The sequence below is a fragment of the Macaca nemestrina genome, chromosome 12, assembly GCF_043159975.1.
Source record: "Macaca nemestrina isolate mMacNem1 chromosome 12, mMacNem.hap1, whole genome shotgun sequence".
NCBI lineage: Eukaryota > Metazoa > Chordata > Mammalia > Primates > Cercopithecidae > Macaca > Macaca nemestrina.
Genome location: NC_092136.1, coordinates 108482349 through 108499181, shown reverse-complemented (window position 1 = coordinate 108499181; position 16833 = coordinate 108482349). Strand labels below are relative to the sequence as shown.

Sequence of the window (16833 nt, the reverse complement as noted above, 5' to 3'; positions counted from 1 at the left end):
TGGTGCAGAATATAATTAAAGGCACTGGATTTTGCTCCTAAGAGGTTTCAGAAGATGAAATATAAAATCATGTTGTTTTTATTTTTAAATTTGAATGTGACCTAAATATTTGGATATGAATCCTATACGTGGGAGAAGAAGTGTTTATTAAAGGGGGCATTGTATTATGAGGAGGTGATATAAATCAGGTCTTACATTATGAAGGGCTTATAATCTCAGGTAGAACCTAACTTTCTTTGGCAGTGTTGATCTGAAATAGAAAATCAATCTGCAAAATGGACTGTGATTCAGGAGCTCCTCCTTACCTACAAGCACCCTGGGAGGGACTGACAAATGGCCCAGGGACACACAGTCATCCTCTGCAGGCAGCAGTCAGGTTTCTACTTGCTGAAGCCATCAAGGGCTTGACTGGCACACTCAGTGCTCTGGAAAACAAATCAGTAAAGCAATTTAGAGGATCTTTTGCAAATCGGAGAAAAAGAATCAACACAAGGTGAAAGATAGCCTTCTGATCAGCACTTTAAAACGTGCTTATCAGAGACTTTTTTTTTCTCTTTTTTAAGCTTTGGTTCTAACTGAGAAATGCACTGGGTAATAGGCAACCCTCCCCAGAAGAACATGGACTTCATCATTTCACCAGATTCACTTGTTCCCTTTAAGGCCTAGCCAATAATAGGATATGATATCTTCAAGCTCTGATTTCCTAATATCAGAGATAAAAAGCCATAGGAACACAGTGACCTGGTGAATTTGTAAAAAATGTAAAAAGAAAGGCCTGTCATGGCGGCTTATGCCTGTAATCCCGGCACTTGGGGAGGGCAAGGCGGAAGGATCACTTGAGCCCAGGAATTTTGAGACCAGCTTGAGCAACATGCTGAAACCCCATCTCTACCAAAAAGATAAATTATCTGGGCATGGTGGCGCAAGCCTGTAGTTCCAGCAACTTGGGAAGGTGAGGTAGGAGGATCACTTGAGCCTGGGAGGTGGAGGATACAGTGAGCCATAATCATACCGCTGCACTCCTGCCTGCGTGACAGAGTAAAACTCTGTTTCAAAAAAAAAAAAAAAAAAAAAAAAAAAGCAAAAAGATTGACCACTTCTGCCTCAGATACGATTTGCTCCTCTTCTCAAACATATACACTTCCCAAATTATCCCATTATGATTTTAATCCTATTCATAAATGATTGACCCCACTCCAACCCCAGGAAAAAAGAAAAATACTTTCCATTTCTGTTTTAATGTATACATTCCTAGCCAATAAATCCAAGAAAAGTATACATATATACATGTAGCTTTCCCTCAACATCTTCCTGCAAGTCATGTTTCCACAGGTCTTGTTCTGGGGTATCTAGTGCATGTAACATGTGCTCAGCCCCTACCATAGAATTTCAGTAACTTTGTCATCTCACAAATGCCTTCCACAGGGCATCCAATGGTGTAGGTCATCAGCTTATACATGCAGTCTTCTCAGCTGCCAAGCAGAATCTATAGTTGTTCCTTTCTTGTTCCAGACCCCCAATTATTCCAGTGATGCCCTCCCTACTACGAATAAGTGATGTGCATTGCCCTTCGGATGCAAAGAGCTTTGGGGGATCCACCTAGCTACTCTCAGGCATGTCCAAATTTTCCTGACCCATAGGGTGTACACAGCTCAGACAGTCCAGCTGCAAACTCTAGGTTACATAAGTAAAAAGGTCAAATTCTATTTTGGAAAACTAAAAGGACAGATCATTTTTTTTTCCTGGTCTCTCTGTCTCTTGATCTCTCTCTCTCTGTTACCCCCCTTCTCTCCTCCTCCCTCCCTCCTCCTTCCAAATGCCCTACTGTGTACTCTTGCTTGTTGCTAGTTGAGTGCCTATGTCTGAGTTGGAAGACACAGGAATCTAAGACACCTAGATTGCAGGAGAAGTCAGAGAAAGCAAGCTCCTTCTTTGGAAATGCTCCTTCTGTGATTCCAGGCATGGTGTCCACAGATAAATGGCAGCATTGTGGTGGCAAGAGGGAGAAACAAGACAAGGGGAGTGGTTTTGAGTGTTATCCCGGGTGGCTTATGGTTCCCAGCTGGTCTGATCGATCATTATTAGAATCTCATCAGCAATTGTTAAATGAAGACAGACAATCAGGCTCCAACCTGGTGCTTTTGAAGTAAGGCACAGGGAGCTTTACTTATTTATTTTTAATTCTCCAGAATATTTGGGTACTCATTCAAGTTCAGGAAGTGCTGCAGCTTAGCTTCCTGTCACTCTGGTAAGGGCTGTCAGAATTTTTGGCATGGGGGATAAAAGCCAGGTAATAGCTTCCCTTTCATGTATTTATCAAGCTTCTGTCCCCCTCTGGATCAGACCCTATGTTAAGTGCTGGAAATCAAACAGTGAAATGAAAGCAAAGTCCCCGCCTGGAGGATTTTATATTCTAGTGGGGAACACCATATTGCTGCATAGGTCAGGCAGGCAGCATGCCACAGAACTTTAGGATGTGCCACTTGCATCATGACCGTCATGGATTTGTACATGTCTTATGGCAATTTCCAGCAAATGACAGGAAGGGGTCTTGAGAAAGGGGTGCCCTGTAGAATTCACACAGGGATGCCATGTGGCCTAGCTGCCTAAGTAACAGCTGGGTACAGTGACAATGACAGTAGAAGGTGGTGAGTGCTATGGTGACGCATGATGTTCCTGCCAGGAAACAATGTAGAAGCACTTAGCTCAGACTAGAGGATCAAGATCCCTTCCTGGAAGAGGGCAGCTAATTTTTGAAAAACAAATAAGACTAAGCCAGGCAATTAAGAATCCAGACGCTGCACTTGGCCAAAGAAATGACATAAACCAAAGTGCAGAGAGTGGAGAAGGCAGGAATTCATCTAGGTCACTGAGGTTCAGTGACCCAGTACAAGGTGAGGGCTGATAAGAGATGGGGGAGGAGAGGTTGGCAGACGCCACAACACAGGGGCCTTATATGTGCACTGCCCCTAAGGAGCTTGGACTCATTCCTGCGGGCAGTGGGGAGAGCCATTAATACTTTTAAAATAATACCACTCTTCTCCTTGTTTTATACATATGACGGATAAAATCACCCAAAGCCAGCTCATCTGGACAAACCCTAACCTTTTGGCATATTTCCATGTGTGTACATGCATCCATTGACAGTTTTTAAACAGAGAAGTGACATAATTGGGTCTTCATTTTAGAGAGATTACTGTAGCCCAGTGGTTTTCAACCAAGCGTGATTTTGTCACCCAAAGGAATTTTGGCAATGTTTGAAAACATTTTTGGGTCAGAGGTGGTGGCTGCCTCTAATCTCAGCGCTTTGGGAGGCTGAGGCAGGAGGCTCACTTGAGGCCAGGAGTTTGAAATTAGCCTGGCCAACACAGTCAGGCTGCATCTCTACAAAACATTAAAAAATTAGCCAGGCATGGTGGCACACACCTGTAGTCCTAGCTACTTAGGAGGCTGAGGCAGCAGGATTGCTTAAGCCCAGAAGGTCAAGCTTCAGTGAACTTTGATTGTGCTGCTGCACTCCAGCCTGGGCAACAGAGCAAGACCCTATCTCAATAAAAAGAAAACATTTTTGTTTTCCACAACTGAAGAGGGGAGGGTGCAATTGGGATCCAGTGTGTAGAGGCCAGGGATGCTGCTAAACATCCTACAATGCTCACAACAGATCACCACAACAAAGAAACGTCAACAGTGTAGAGACTGAAAAACTTTCTTCTAGCCGTATGCAAAGAATAGATTTGAGGGGGCAAAATTAGGGTCAGGGAGACCAAGTAGAGATTGCTGGGATAATGGTGGCCTAAACTAAGGTAGAGGCAAGAAGGAAAACAAAAGAATAGGCAGATTTATACAAGATTTAGAATGTAGGCCAGGCGAGGTGGCTCACGTCCGTAATCCCAGCACTTTGGGAAGCCGAGGCAGGTGGATCATGAGGTCAGGAGTTCACGACTAGTCTGGCCAACATGGTGAAACCCCGTCTCTACTAAAAATTAGACAAATTAGCCAGGTATGGTGGCGGGTGCCTGTAATCCCAGATACTTGGGAGGCTGAGGCAGGAGAATCGCTCGAACCCGGGAGGCAGAGGTTGCAGGGAGCTGAGATCGCACCACTGCACTCCAGCCTGAACGACAGAGCGAGACTCCATCTCAAAAAAAAAAAAAAAATGTAGACTCATGAGAACCTAAGAAATGAATGTGGTGGGTAAGGAAGAGAGAGAAGTAGAGATGAACTGTCCACTCCGACTGAGGAAACTCCCTATGGCAGAACGGATCTAGGAAGGTGAGTTATGAGGCTGGAAAGTATGCAGGAACTAGATCATACAGGGCTTTATGAATGCAGAAAAGAATTTCAACTTTCACCTGAGAGCAAATGGAAGTCTGCAGAGAAGTGGCATGATTCAGTTTATATGGATCACTCTGAATAAAGCGTAGAGGATTGGTTGGATTGGGACAAAAACCTGGACACAAAGGACAGTTAAGAGGCTATTACAGCAAAAAAGCCAAAAGATGATAAATGTCTTAACTAGGGTAAAGTCAGGGAGATGTTAGAGATGTGGATGGGTTTGAGAGGGATTTCTGAGTTTGAATCAACAGAATTTGTTGATTAGGTGGATAGGAAGGACTGCAATGGAAGGAGGACATAGATTCTGTTTTGGACAAGTAGGACAGTGGGTAAAGTGTGCCCCACCAACACTTGGGGGGAAATCACCCAGGGTTCCAGTTAGAAAAGGATATTCTTGAGCCCCACCCTACTCTATTGAGTGAGAATTTCTGAATGGTGTCTGTAAAGGTGTGGAAATGAGAGAATATTTAATGAAGGTGGAATTAATTTGACAAATCTAGAGTACAGGTACCTGTGGAAGGGTGGAATGTGAGCAGATGAGACTTGAAGGGCACTGGATTATCCAGGAGTGTTTGCCAGATTAAAGAAAAGCCTTATGTCATGTTAAGATTTTGATTTTTAAAATTTTCTTAATTTTTTGTATTTTTAGTAGAGACAGAGTTTCACCATGTTGGCCAGGCTGGTCTCAAACATCCGACCTCAAATGATTTGCCCACCTCAGCTGGGATTACAGGTGTGAGCCACTGCGCCTGGCCTCATGTTGAGATTTTGGATAATACTTTATTGTAAGATTTTTAGGCAGGGGATTGATAAGATCAAATTTGCATTTTAGACAGATCTTTCTATTGGTGGTGTGAAGGATGGAGAGGAGTCCAGAAGAAAAACTGTGAAAGTTGACACTCAGGCAGAATGACTGGAGATGGAGAAATGGGGATATATGTGAAATATCTCAGGTACAGCATCAATAGGACTTGTGGGTAAATGCAGAAGACGAGGTAACTTAGTATCCCTTGAAATGACCAAGTCCAGGGGGCTTTTACCAGCATAGTTTTAATGATACCACTGTTGCTTTTATTGACTCTCCAAGTGGAAACTCTTCACATCAGAAACATAAATTAACTTGTGGGAAGGCCTGGGAGTGGGTGCAGAGACTCTGGGCCCCGAAAACTGCTGAGTCCTATACTCTTCTCCGCAAGTCCACAGGAGCACACGCAACCATGGCACTCTTAGGCAAGCATGTGTCCTTCCACTCGCTGCATGCCCTCACACTTGGTGGTAGCATCCCAACTGTGCTCCAGGCACCCTGTGGTCCTTTAGCTGCATCTCCCTCACACCTGCCATTCTCAGAAACCTGCTCCTGCTGCCCTCACTCCAAATCAGAAGGGGTCAGACGGTGGGGAAGCACCGTAAGGGCTGTAGCCCAGCAGGATTCCAGAAAGAACCTTCACAGTCTGGCATGTAGTCCTGGCTCCAGGCATATTGGATTACTTGCCAGTCCCCGACCTCCCTTGCAGTGCCCCCATCTCCAAGCTTTTGCTCAGGCTATTCTTTAGCCTCTTGTACCGCTTCCACTGCCATCTTCCTATTGCCTTCCCTGTTTGTCCCAGGAAGTGCTTGCTGGCTGGCCCCTCTGCATTTCCCATACATTTTACTTACACCTCTTCATCGTCCTTATCAAGTCTTGACTTAGGGTTTGGCTCTTTACACATCTGCTGTTTCCTAAAAGCTCTCAGAGAACAGGGTCCCTATCTGAGCCATATTTGTTTCCTCCAAAGAGCTCAACATAGTATGCAGAGTGTAGGAGGAAAACAGGCTCAATAAATGAGTATGGAAAAGAAGAATAAAAATAAAAGCAGTATTTAACTCCTAGATATTATTAGTAGATCCAGTATTTCAGAGTTATATGGAAAAATCCATAGTTTTCATTTCAATTTCTGCAAGACTCTGAGCTGAACTATAAAATGCATGTGGTTATCTTAAGGATATAAAATTATTTCGTCTCCCAGGTTTTATGTTCAACTTTTATGAACCATGGAGCAGCTAGAAGTTTGAATGGACAACTGTGCCTTGCCACTTTTAACTGATCTGGACCTAGAGACCCAGTTTCTTTAACTCTTGATCCCCATTACTGTTCTGTCAGTGGAGAAAAGGGCCTGATTTCATACAGAGCACTCAGTCATTATAGCCTATTAAATCTTTTTTTTTTTTTTAAGACAGAGTTTTGCTCTTTTCACCCAGGCTGGAGTGCAATGGCGCAATCTCAGCTCACTGCAACCTCTGCCTCCCGGGTTCAAGCAATTCTCCTGCCTCAGCCTCCCAAGTAGCTGGGATTACAGGCATCTGCCACTACACCTGGCTAATTTTGTATTTTTAGTAGAGACAGGGTTTCTCCATGTTGGTCAGGCTGGTCTCGAACTCCTGGCCTCAAGTGATCCACCCACCTTGGCCTCCCAAAGTGCTCGATTATAGGCGGGAGCCACCACACCTAGACAGTCTATTAAATCTTGAATTCAGACAGAGAACCCCTTGGCATAAGACTATAGATTTAAAAGATTATGCCAGACACAGTGGCTCATGCCTGTAATCCCAGCACGTTGGGAGGCTGAGGTAGGAGGATGACCTGAGCCCAGGAGGTTGAGGCCGCAGTGTACTGAGATCACACCACTGCACTCCAGCCTGGGTGTCAGAGTGAGATCCTATCTCAAATAAATAAATAAAAGATTAAAATTTATCTCAGTTCTGGGCCTAGGTCTTAAATTTGTCACCTTCTCATTGAATTTGAGAAAGCAACACAAATATTAAAAGAATACTTGTTCACAATGAGAACACCTGGACACAGGAAGGGGAACATCACACACTGGGGCCTGTCGTGGGGTAGGGGGAGCTGGGAGGGATAGCATTAGGAGATATACCTAATGTAAATGATGAGTTAATGGGTGCAGCACACGAACATGGCACATGTATACATATGTAAGAAACCTGCACGTTGTGCATGTGTACCCTAGAACTTAAAGTATAACAAAAAAAAGAAAAAAAAAAAGAATACTTGTTCACTTCCAAAATGGTTTCCTAGTAAGTCAGGCATCTTTATAGAAGTCAACATCCTAAAGCAATGTTCATTGTTGTGGTGGTGGTTTTTTTCTCTTTTTTAGAAACAAAATTATCTTATGTACTGTTAAATCTGGTCATTACTTAATTGCTCTTTAAAATAAAAATGCAAAGAAACAGAAAATTTGTTTCCCATTAGGAAAAAAAGTCATCATGCTGTGCTGGGTAAGAAAGAGGGCTCTGACCAGGCACCATGGCTCATACCTCTAATCCCAGCAGTTTGGGAGGCCGAGGCGGGCGGATCACCTGAGGTCAGGAGTTCGAGACCAGCCTGGCCAACATGATAAAACCCCATCTCTACTAAAAATACAAAAATTAGCCAGGCGTGGTGGTGGGCGCCTGTAATCCCAGCCACTCGGGAGGCTGAGGCAGGAGAATTGCTTGAACCCAGGAGGCAAAGGTTGCAGTGAGCCGAGATTGTGCCACTGCACTCCAGCCTGGGCGACAAAGAGCAAAACTACGTCTCAAAAAAGAAAAGGAAAGAAAGAGGGCTCTGGATCCAGACAGCCTTTGCCCAACTCCTAGCTCAGCAACTAACTGTGTATTCTGACTTCTCTGTACCTCCATCTTCTCATCTGTAAAATGGGAGTAGCCATAATGTCCATCTCAGGAGAGTGAAGTATCTAAATGAATTAACATGCACAAAGATCGAGCCTGACACAGAATAAACAGTGCAACAAACATAGCTATTATATTTTATGTGTTATGTTGTGCTCAAATGCAAATCCACTAATACGTAATTTTTTCTAGGCTACCTGAGGGATGAAGATGTAAAGCATTGATTCTATGTAATCATAGAAAACGGTTTCTATTTTTCTTCAATAATGCACTAACGAAGAAACGTCTTTCTATGGTGAATTAGAAATAGATCTTCTCAAGATGTCAAAATCTAATGGCAAATGTGCTGTTGATTTTTCCTCCTGGTAAAAGTTAGGCGCTTCTTCAAAGAAATCATTTCAAATTATTTCCACAGATGCGACGGCCACGCAGGACCTCCCGTGCCTGTGAGGGGAGCTGCTGTGGTAAGTAACCAGATAACTACCGGTTACCCTAAGAAATTCAGAATTTATGTCATCCCAGGGTGGCTACCTATTTAAGTAGTATTCCCTTCGGCTCAGTTTTAAATTTATTTTAGAAGCTTGGATTTCTCCTCAAGAGTTCAAATTTTCCGAATTATATTTGGCTTCCAGTTGACTTTGGTACTGGAATTCACCAGGAAGGAGTGAGGCCATCATGTTTCCACTCACGCCATCAGTGGCATCTCTGATATTTTTCCACGTGTTGCTCCCGTACAGCCCTAAGGGGTTGGGCAGAGGAGGCGGCCAGAGGAGGAGCCACAGCCACGTTTGCCAGCCAGGATGGGTCTGGACCAGACCCTTTCTGAGTGTGGTTATCATTTGTACTTAAAGAGGAAACCACTCATAGGTGAGATGCAGGAGCAAGTTTGCATGAGGGTTGACCCAGCGAGACGCTTCCTCAGAGGCTAAAATTTAAATTTGTCACCGTGTTCAGATGCTGATAAGATAAAGAAGCTTAAGAGTTCTGTTTCTGCTTTTTCATGGTCATAACTTTTGGTCTACACATGCCTGTGTCTTCCTGTGTAACTTGTATGGTTTGGAGCTAAAAGAAATGGAGAGTTTTGGAAGGCACCTTTAGGAAGGTTTTGAAAGTGTGCAGGAGGAAAGCAAATATATTTATCAGTGGATCAAAGCCTTAGTACTGGGACCTCCCTTTTTCTTTCTCTCTGTCTCTCTTTCTGCTCTCTCTCTGTCTCCCTCTCTCTTTGCAAAAAGCGTGAGGTAAAATTCTGGTGAGGAGGAGTGCATTAAACAGAGGTGTTTTTTTTTTTTTTTTTGGAGACAGTTTCTTACTCTGTCACCCAGACTGGAGTGCAGTGGTACAATCTTGGCTCACTGTAACCTCTACCTCCAGGGTTCAAGCAATTCCCCTGCCTTAGCCTCCCAATTAGCTGGGATTGCAGGGCCACACCACCATGCCCAGCTATATTTTTAGTAGAGACAGCGTTTCACCATATTGGCCAGGCTGGTCTTGAACTCCTGGCCTCAAGTGATCCTCCTGCCTCAACCTCCCAAAGTGCTGGGATTACAGATGTGAGTCACTGTGCCCGTCTGGAAACAGAGGTTCTTTACACTACTTCTTTCTGGATAACACTGATCCCTATTTTTCTCCTGTATGTGCCTCGGCCCTAACCATGACACCAGCATTAAAAATTGCTACACTCTAATGGAGAACTTGCTGTCCTCCAGGCACTTGACATAGATCATTTCATTTAATCCCCAGAGAAACTCTATAAAATAGATACTATTATTCTCCCCCATTTAAAGATGAGGAAATTGAGGTTTAAAGAGTTAAAGATCACACTCCAGGTCACCCTGGTAATAGACTCAGGATTAGAAAGCCTGGGTTTCTGGAACTCCACAGCGGGAAGTCAGTAATGCCAGCAGCTCCTCAGCTCTGATGCCCTATTTGCACATGGACCCCAGTTGCTCCCCACCTGCAGAGACTCTGCTTTAACTGAGCAGTGGACTGAAGTGGCGTGACCCCCCCATCCAGCTCTGCCCTCTGAGAGGACAGAGCCCTGCCCCAGGATGCTTCTGTACAGGATGCTTCTGTACTCTCGGTTCTCCTAGGGCAAGTGTTCAGATTGACCATCCTCTGCCGTTTGAGAGCCATGGGGTCTGAAGCAGAAAAGGCATGTAAAAGGAAAGGCAAACGCCTGGAAGAAGTGGAGCTAATTTGAAGTTTTGGTGATTTGAAAATCCAGTCTAGGGATTAATAGACATCTTACTTTGACAGTCCTGATTCCCACTTGCACGTAACCATTTCACTGCTTGGAGCATGTCAATCTAAAAGGCAAGAGCTAGGCGAATAAGTGAAATGGAACCCAGTGATTGTTGCTCCCCATGAATAGCTATTATGAAAAGGAAGAGAGAGGCTGGGAAGAGTGGCTCATGCCTATAATCCCAACACTTCGGGAGGCCAGGGTGGGAGGACTGCTTGAAGCCAGGAGTTTGAGATCAGCTTGGGCAACATAGTGAGACCCTGTCTCTACAAAAAAAAAAAAAAAAGCTTTTAATTAGCTAGGTGTGGTGGCACACACTTGTAGTACCAGCTAATCAGGAAGCTGAGATGGAAGGATCACTTGAGCCCAGGAGTTGGAGGCTGCAGTGAGCTACGGTTGCATCACTGTACTACAGCCTGGGCAACAGAGAGAGACCCTGTCTAAGGAAGAAAGAAAGAAGGAAAGAAGGAAAGAAGGAAAGAAGGAAAGAAAGAAAGAAAGAAAGAAAGAAAGAAAGAAAGAAAGAAAGAAAGAAAGAAAGAAAGAAAGAAAGAAAGAAAGAAAGAAAGAAAGAAAAAGAAAAGAGGGAGGGAGGGAGGGAAGGAAGGAAGGAGAGAGAGAAAATAATAAAAGGAAAAAATAATAAAAGTACTATCTCTAAATTTTTTAAGTACTATCTAAAATAAGGCTTCTACATGACATGTAGATTTCTCTTACTTACTCAAGGAAGTTCTAGCCCCTCAACCCCACAGAGAGCCGGAAATTGACCACTGATGCCATAGCAATTCTCCCCAAGATGTGAGGTGATGAGCATCTCATCACTTGGTTGGCAGCCTGGCAGGAGTGGTACAAGCAGATTCCACCATTTCATGGGAAGTTGTACTATATTATTAGATGATCTTCCACTTAAAAAAGAAGCTGCTACTTAAACATTTGCATAAGCTTAAAAGAAGCAAAAGAAACACAGAAATTTCAGAAAACATAGAAATTTTAGAGCTAGAGAAACACTTAGGGATCATCTAGCCCAGAGTTTCTCTCAACCTCAGCACCACTGACATTTTGGACTCCTGTGTATTGCAGGATGTTTAGGAGCACGCCTGGGCCACTTGACTACTCCTTATCCCTGAACAAACTCTGGCTACTGTCCAGTGATACTGCCAGCTCTGTACCCTTAGGAACACACCTCCAATGTGGCACTTCTTACACTGGGCTCTTTGTCCAGATTGGTGTGAGCTCCTCAGGCAGGGCCTGTGTATTAGTTTGAATTTATGCTGCTGATAAAGAGATATCAGAGACTGGGTAATTTAAAGAAAAAGGGGCTTAATGGACTCACAGTCCCATGTGGCTGGGGAGGCCTCACAATCATGGTGGAAGGTAAAAGTCACATGTTACATGGTGGCAGACAAGAGAGAATGAGAGCCAAGCTAAAGGGGAAGCCCCTTATAAAACCATCAGATCTCGTGAGACTTATTCACTACCACGAGAACAGTATGGGGGAAACCGCCCCCGTGATTCAGTCATCTCCCCCTGGGTCCCTCCCACAACACGTGGGAATTATAGGAGCTACAATTCAAGACAAGATTTGGTTGGTGACACAGCCAAACCATATCAGCCTGTGTATCCCCACTGCCTGGCGCAAACTGAGCACTCAGTAACTGAAAGAAGAAATGAATGAGTGGTTTTAAGCTGCAGCTACATTGGTGGATATGACCTGTGCAGGAAAACAGACATGGAACAAATTCAGGAACACCTTGAAAAATTAATTTGTTGATTTTACCAAGGCATTTGATAGTATCAGTGAGTTTAGGCTTCAGCTCTGACAGCTGTTCCACAGGTTTGGCTGCCCTAAGAAGTTCTCAGGTACTCTAAGGCTACTCTATGACAGAGGTTTGTTTGTCCAGTCAGGTCAGAATGGCAGACAATATCAGTAGAGTGAATTGGAGTTGTGTAAAAGGCCTCATTTTGTTCAGCCTATTTTATGTACCATGTAACTGAGATCCTGAAAGCCAGCATTTTGTAACTGGCCTCTCATCCTGTGGGATACTTTTCTACCTCATTTGGCTGCCAGCATCAACAGGAGTCCTCCAGGAAATTCTCTATAACCACAAAAGAATAGTAGCAGCAACAGTAAGGATTATTAAGTGCTAGACCTTGTTCTAAATGCATCACAGCTATTAATATTAATTCACCCAATTCTTACAGCAACCCTATGCAATGGGTATTGTTACTGTTGCTGTTATTTTCCTTTTACCAAGAAAGAAACGAAGGTACAATGGGATTAGATAACTTGCCCAAAGTCGTATAAATATTAATGGGCAGAGCCAGGACTGGAACCTATGTAGAGCTCATGTGCTTAACCACTATGCTGTCCTGCCTCCAACATGCTTTTCTGAAGCCTAATATTACAAATCTTCAGTGTCTCAATTTCTGTAATAATATATACTAGTCATCTTATATGATTAGTTTTCTTTATTTTTTGAGATGGAGTCTCACTCTGTCACCCAGGCTGGAGTGCAGTGGCACAATCTTAGCTTGCTGCAACATCTGCCCCCAGGGCTTAAGCGATCCTCCCACCTCAGCCTCCCAAGTAGCTGAGACCATAGACATGTGCCATCAAGCCTGCTAAGTTTTTGTATTTTTGGTAGAGACAGGGTTTCACCATGTTGCCCAGGATGGTCTTGAACTCTGGAGCTCAAGCGATCTGCCCGCCTTGGCCTCCCAAAATGCTGAGATTACAGGCGTGAGCCACCACACCCAGCCTTATATAGTTAGTTTTCTACCTTGGTATATCATAAATCAGTTCATAACTATGTGCAAAGTATCATGCCATATACAATGAAAGGCATGGAATGTCTCAGACAAGGTTCCTTTCTTCAGAGAGTTTACCATCTAACTGAAGATATATACATTAGTGAAATAACAGCAAAAAAAAAAAAAATGGAAAGAAGAGGCCTTGGGATCAGATCATATGAGTATGAGTAGCCAGTGCCACCATATAGATTATTAATGTGACTTCACTAAGGCACTTACATGAGATACAGTTTCCTCATCTGAAAAAATGGGAATGATAATTCCTAGTTAATTCACAAATTTGTTATAAGGATTCAGTGAGAGAGGATAGTTTTAAGTATATTAAAAATAAATGAGCAATTTTGTTCAAATACAAGAAAGTTGGAGGCTGGGCTTGGTGGCTCATGCCTGTAATCCCAGCACTTTAGGATGCCAAGGTGAGAGAGGGTTGCTTGAGCCCAGGAATTTGAGACCAGCCTGGGCAACATAGCAACCCCATTTCTACAAAAAATTAAAAAATTAGTCAGGCGTGGTGGCACACATGTGTAGCCCCAGCTACTCAAGAGGCTGAAGTGGGAGGATTGCTTGAGCAGGGAGTTCGGGGTTACAGTGAGCTGTGATTGCACCACTGCACTCCACCCTGGGAGATGGAGCAAGTCCCTGTCTAAAAAAAAAAAAAAAAAAAAAAAAATTGGAAAGGATTTTGACACAGTTGTGCTACAAAGAGGTGTTTGAACCTCCTCATCTTCTAGGCCAGGGATGGGAAATAGGCTTCACCTTTTATGACAACTCCAAAGCGTGGAGCATTATTTTGAGGGGGCTTCTAAGTCCAAAACTGAGCCCTGAGGAGGATCAGTCAGTGTCTGCTCTGGGCCCTGGAGAGATGTACTTCTCTTCTAGGTCATAAGAAACTTCAGGAGCCTCCCAGCAGCTCTATGGTCTGTGTTTGGCTTCAGAGAATGCGAGAATGCCTGCTACAGGGATGTAATGCCCTAATAAGCCAAGAGCTGCAAAACTTGATCATGAGTAGAATGAGGTATTTCAGCATTGGCTCTGGAATCTGACAGACTGGAAATGAACCTCCTCCCCCCACCAGTGTGACCAAAGGCAAATGACCTGACCTCTTGAAACCTCAGTTTTCTCAAAGTAGGGATAATAAGAATACCAACTCCAAAGGGTAGTTAAAACTAAATGAACTGAAGTAACTCACATAAAGCCCTTAACACATTGCCTAGAATAATCAATGTTCAGTTGCTGCTGCTAACAACACATAGCTTAAATAAAAATTAGGAGTCTATAGGGTAGTGATAGTTTTCAATCTTTATGTCTGATACCTACTATTGACTAACAGTTCCTTTTGTTTTTTTTTAATCACTAACGTCACCCTTGCAGAGTTACAGTTGAGTGTAAATGAAACCTCAGTATTTTCTCTTGTTAGCTGTATAATTTACATCTCTGTGTGTTGAAAGCATCCTGAACATGTTGTTTGAGTAGGGTAGGTCTTGAAGTAGAGGGTCTGGGCGAAATAAAACCAGAGGAAATTACACTCAGGGTCTCTAGAAGGTAGTAATTCTTCCCAACCTAGAGAGGGTCATCTCTTCACATGACCCCTCAGTTCATGTACTTTTCATTTCACTGTAAATTATCATTACAAAGGCATGTGATCCTGGGGGCCACAAGGAATGTACTGGTCTACATACACAGAGAAAAGATCGTTTGGGTGTTAAATGGTCGAGAATGCCTGCTGTTCTCGTAATCAGATATATCTACTTTGCACCAACTACCAAAACTGAAGATTTGAGAAGAATGGATTTATAAGATCTGTAATGAATTGTTATATCACTAACAACAATTAGTGATGTAGGGTAACCTCTGAGTTGGACAGACAAAAGGAAACAATTTGATGTAGGGTAAAAAGAATTAACTTTAACTGATCTGATTTCTCAAATGATTAGTTTGAGGTTTTATTACCTCCAATCAGTATCCCATTATAATTGTGTTTTGCTTTTAACATTTGTTTACTTCCGAATTTTATGTAAGTATGCTAAATCATATTCAGTGACCAATAAGTTATCATGGGAGCACTCCTTTCTTATTAATAAATCTCCTTTGTGAGTGGTCAACCGTGGCTTGCTCATAGAACTGAAAACCATAGGTCAATGAAATTTGGGCAGGTTTCTGTAGGAAATAACTGACCTAGACCTTGAGAAAGAAAACAAGCAGGAGTGAAAACACAAGGTCGTGAGAAATGTAGGGGTTAAGAGAACCGGCACCGTGGAATCGGACAGACCTGTTATGGAGAAATTAAGAAGTTGGAGCTTTGGAAAGGATGGGCGTGTGGTCTTAGGCTTGAAAGATGAGATGAAATGATGAAATGTAGTGGTGAAGGTCAAATAGAAAGGGAAATTTTGAGGTGGGGGAGAGGGATTCAAGAGGCAAGGACTGGGTAGCAGAGTGAGCTGAAAATAAAGACTGTAAAGGGAAGTGGGTGAGTGTAGGATGAGTTAAAGTGCAGTCATGAGTGATAGAGCCAGTTTGACAAAGGAAATGCAAATGGAGTTTTGGCACAAGAAAGTGAAGGCTTGGGAGTGGATAATGTTCGCAAGGTTCTGAAGACAAAAGCTTGAAAGTAGGGCAGTGATTAGATTTTATGAAATTAAGATGAACATATGTTAGTAAAAATAATAATAATAATAATAATAATAATAGCTGGGCAAGGTGGCTTACGCCTGTAATCCCAGCACTTTGCAGGGCTGAGGCAGGAGGATTGCCTGAGGTCAGGAGTTCAAGACCAGTCTGGCCAATATGGTGAAACCCCATCTCTACTAAAAATACAAAAAAATTAGCCAGGTGTAGTGGCGGGCGCCTGCAATCCAGCTACTCGGGAGGCTGAGGCAGGGGAATTGCTTGAACCAGGGAGGTGGAGGTTGCAGTGAGCCGAGGTTGCACCACTGCACTCCAGCCTGGGCGACAGAGCTAGACTCCACCTCGAAAAAAATAAATAAAATAAAAAATAATAATAAAGGAAAACAAATTTAGTTCTATATCATTCTCCTAAATCCTTTCATTGAAAACTAGCAATAGGTGTTTTTTTAAGCCATTTATTATTTATACAGTCATACCCTTGAGTGCCTTCGTTTCAGAACTACCAAATCAGCTCCTTATGGCTGTCTGAGGGATTCTACCATTCTAGATAGGCAGTCCACAACCTTTTTGGCACCAGGGACCCACTTCATGGAAAACAACTTTTCCACGGAAAGGGCTGGTAGATGGTTTGGGAATGAAACTTCCACCTCTGATCATCAGGCATTAGATTCTCATAAGGAGAGCACAACCTACATCCTTCGCATGCGCAGTTCATAGTAGGGTTCGCCCTCCTGTGAGAATCTAAGGCCTAATCCCGGGGCTAAGCTGACTGGAAGCGGAGCTCAGGAGGTAATGCTCGCCCCTTACCCCACACTGTGCAGCCTGATTCCTAACAGGCCACAGATCAGTACCAGTCTGCGGCCCAGGGGTCAGGGACCTCTATTCTAGATGACCTCTAATGGAAACACATTTTTCCCCCTAAATCCTCAGGTTCACAATTTATTTTTATTTTTTATTTATTTTATTTTATTTCATATATTTTTTTGAGACAGAGTCTCCCTCTGTCTCTCAGCTTGGAGTACAGTGGTGTCATCTTAGCTCACTACAACCTCCACCTGCCCGGTTGAAGCGATTCTCCTGCCTCAGCCTCCCAGGTAGCTGGGATTACAGGCATCTGCCACCACGTCCAGCTAATTTTTGTATTTTTGTTT

The 16833-nt window shown here is 43.3% G+C and overlaps 1 protein-coding gene and 1 long non-coding RNA gene across 9 annotated transcripts in view; one reads left to right on the top strand and one right to left on the bottom strand.

The window, feature by feature from the left end:
- LOC105493652 (exophilin 5) overlaps window positions 1–16833 on the top strand; it is a 90369-nt gene that overhangs the window by 58668 nt on the left and 14868 nt on the right. For all 7 annotated transcript variants that reach the window (XM_011761479.3, XM_011761481.3, XM_011761480.3 and 4 more), the window contains one exon: window positions 8417–8465. In XM_011761479.3, the coding sequence (XP_011759781.2) occupies window positions 8417–8465 (49 nt within the window). The remainder of the gene's footprint in view (window positions 1–8416; window positions 8466–16833) is intronic.
- Window positions 1–16833, bottom strand: part of LOC105493651 (uncharacterized) — a 33336-nt gene that overhangs the window by 7016 nt on the left and 9487 nt on the right. For both annotated transcript variants that reach the window (XR_011611045.1, XR_003020907.2), the window contains exon 4: window positions 306–425. This is a non-coding gene — a long non-coding RNA (uncharacterized lncRNA). The remainder of the gene's footprint in view (window positions 1–305; window positions 426–16833) is intronic.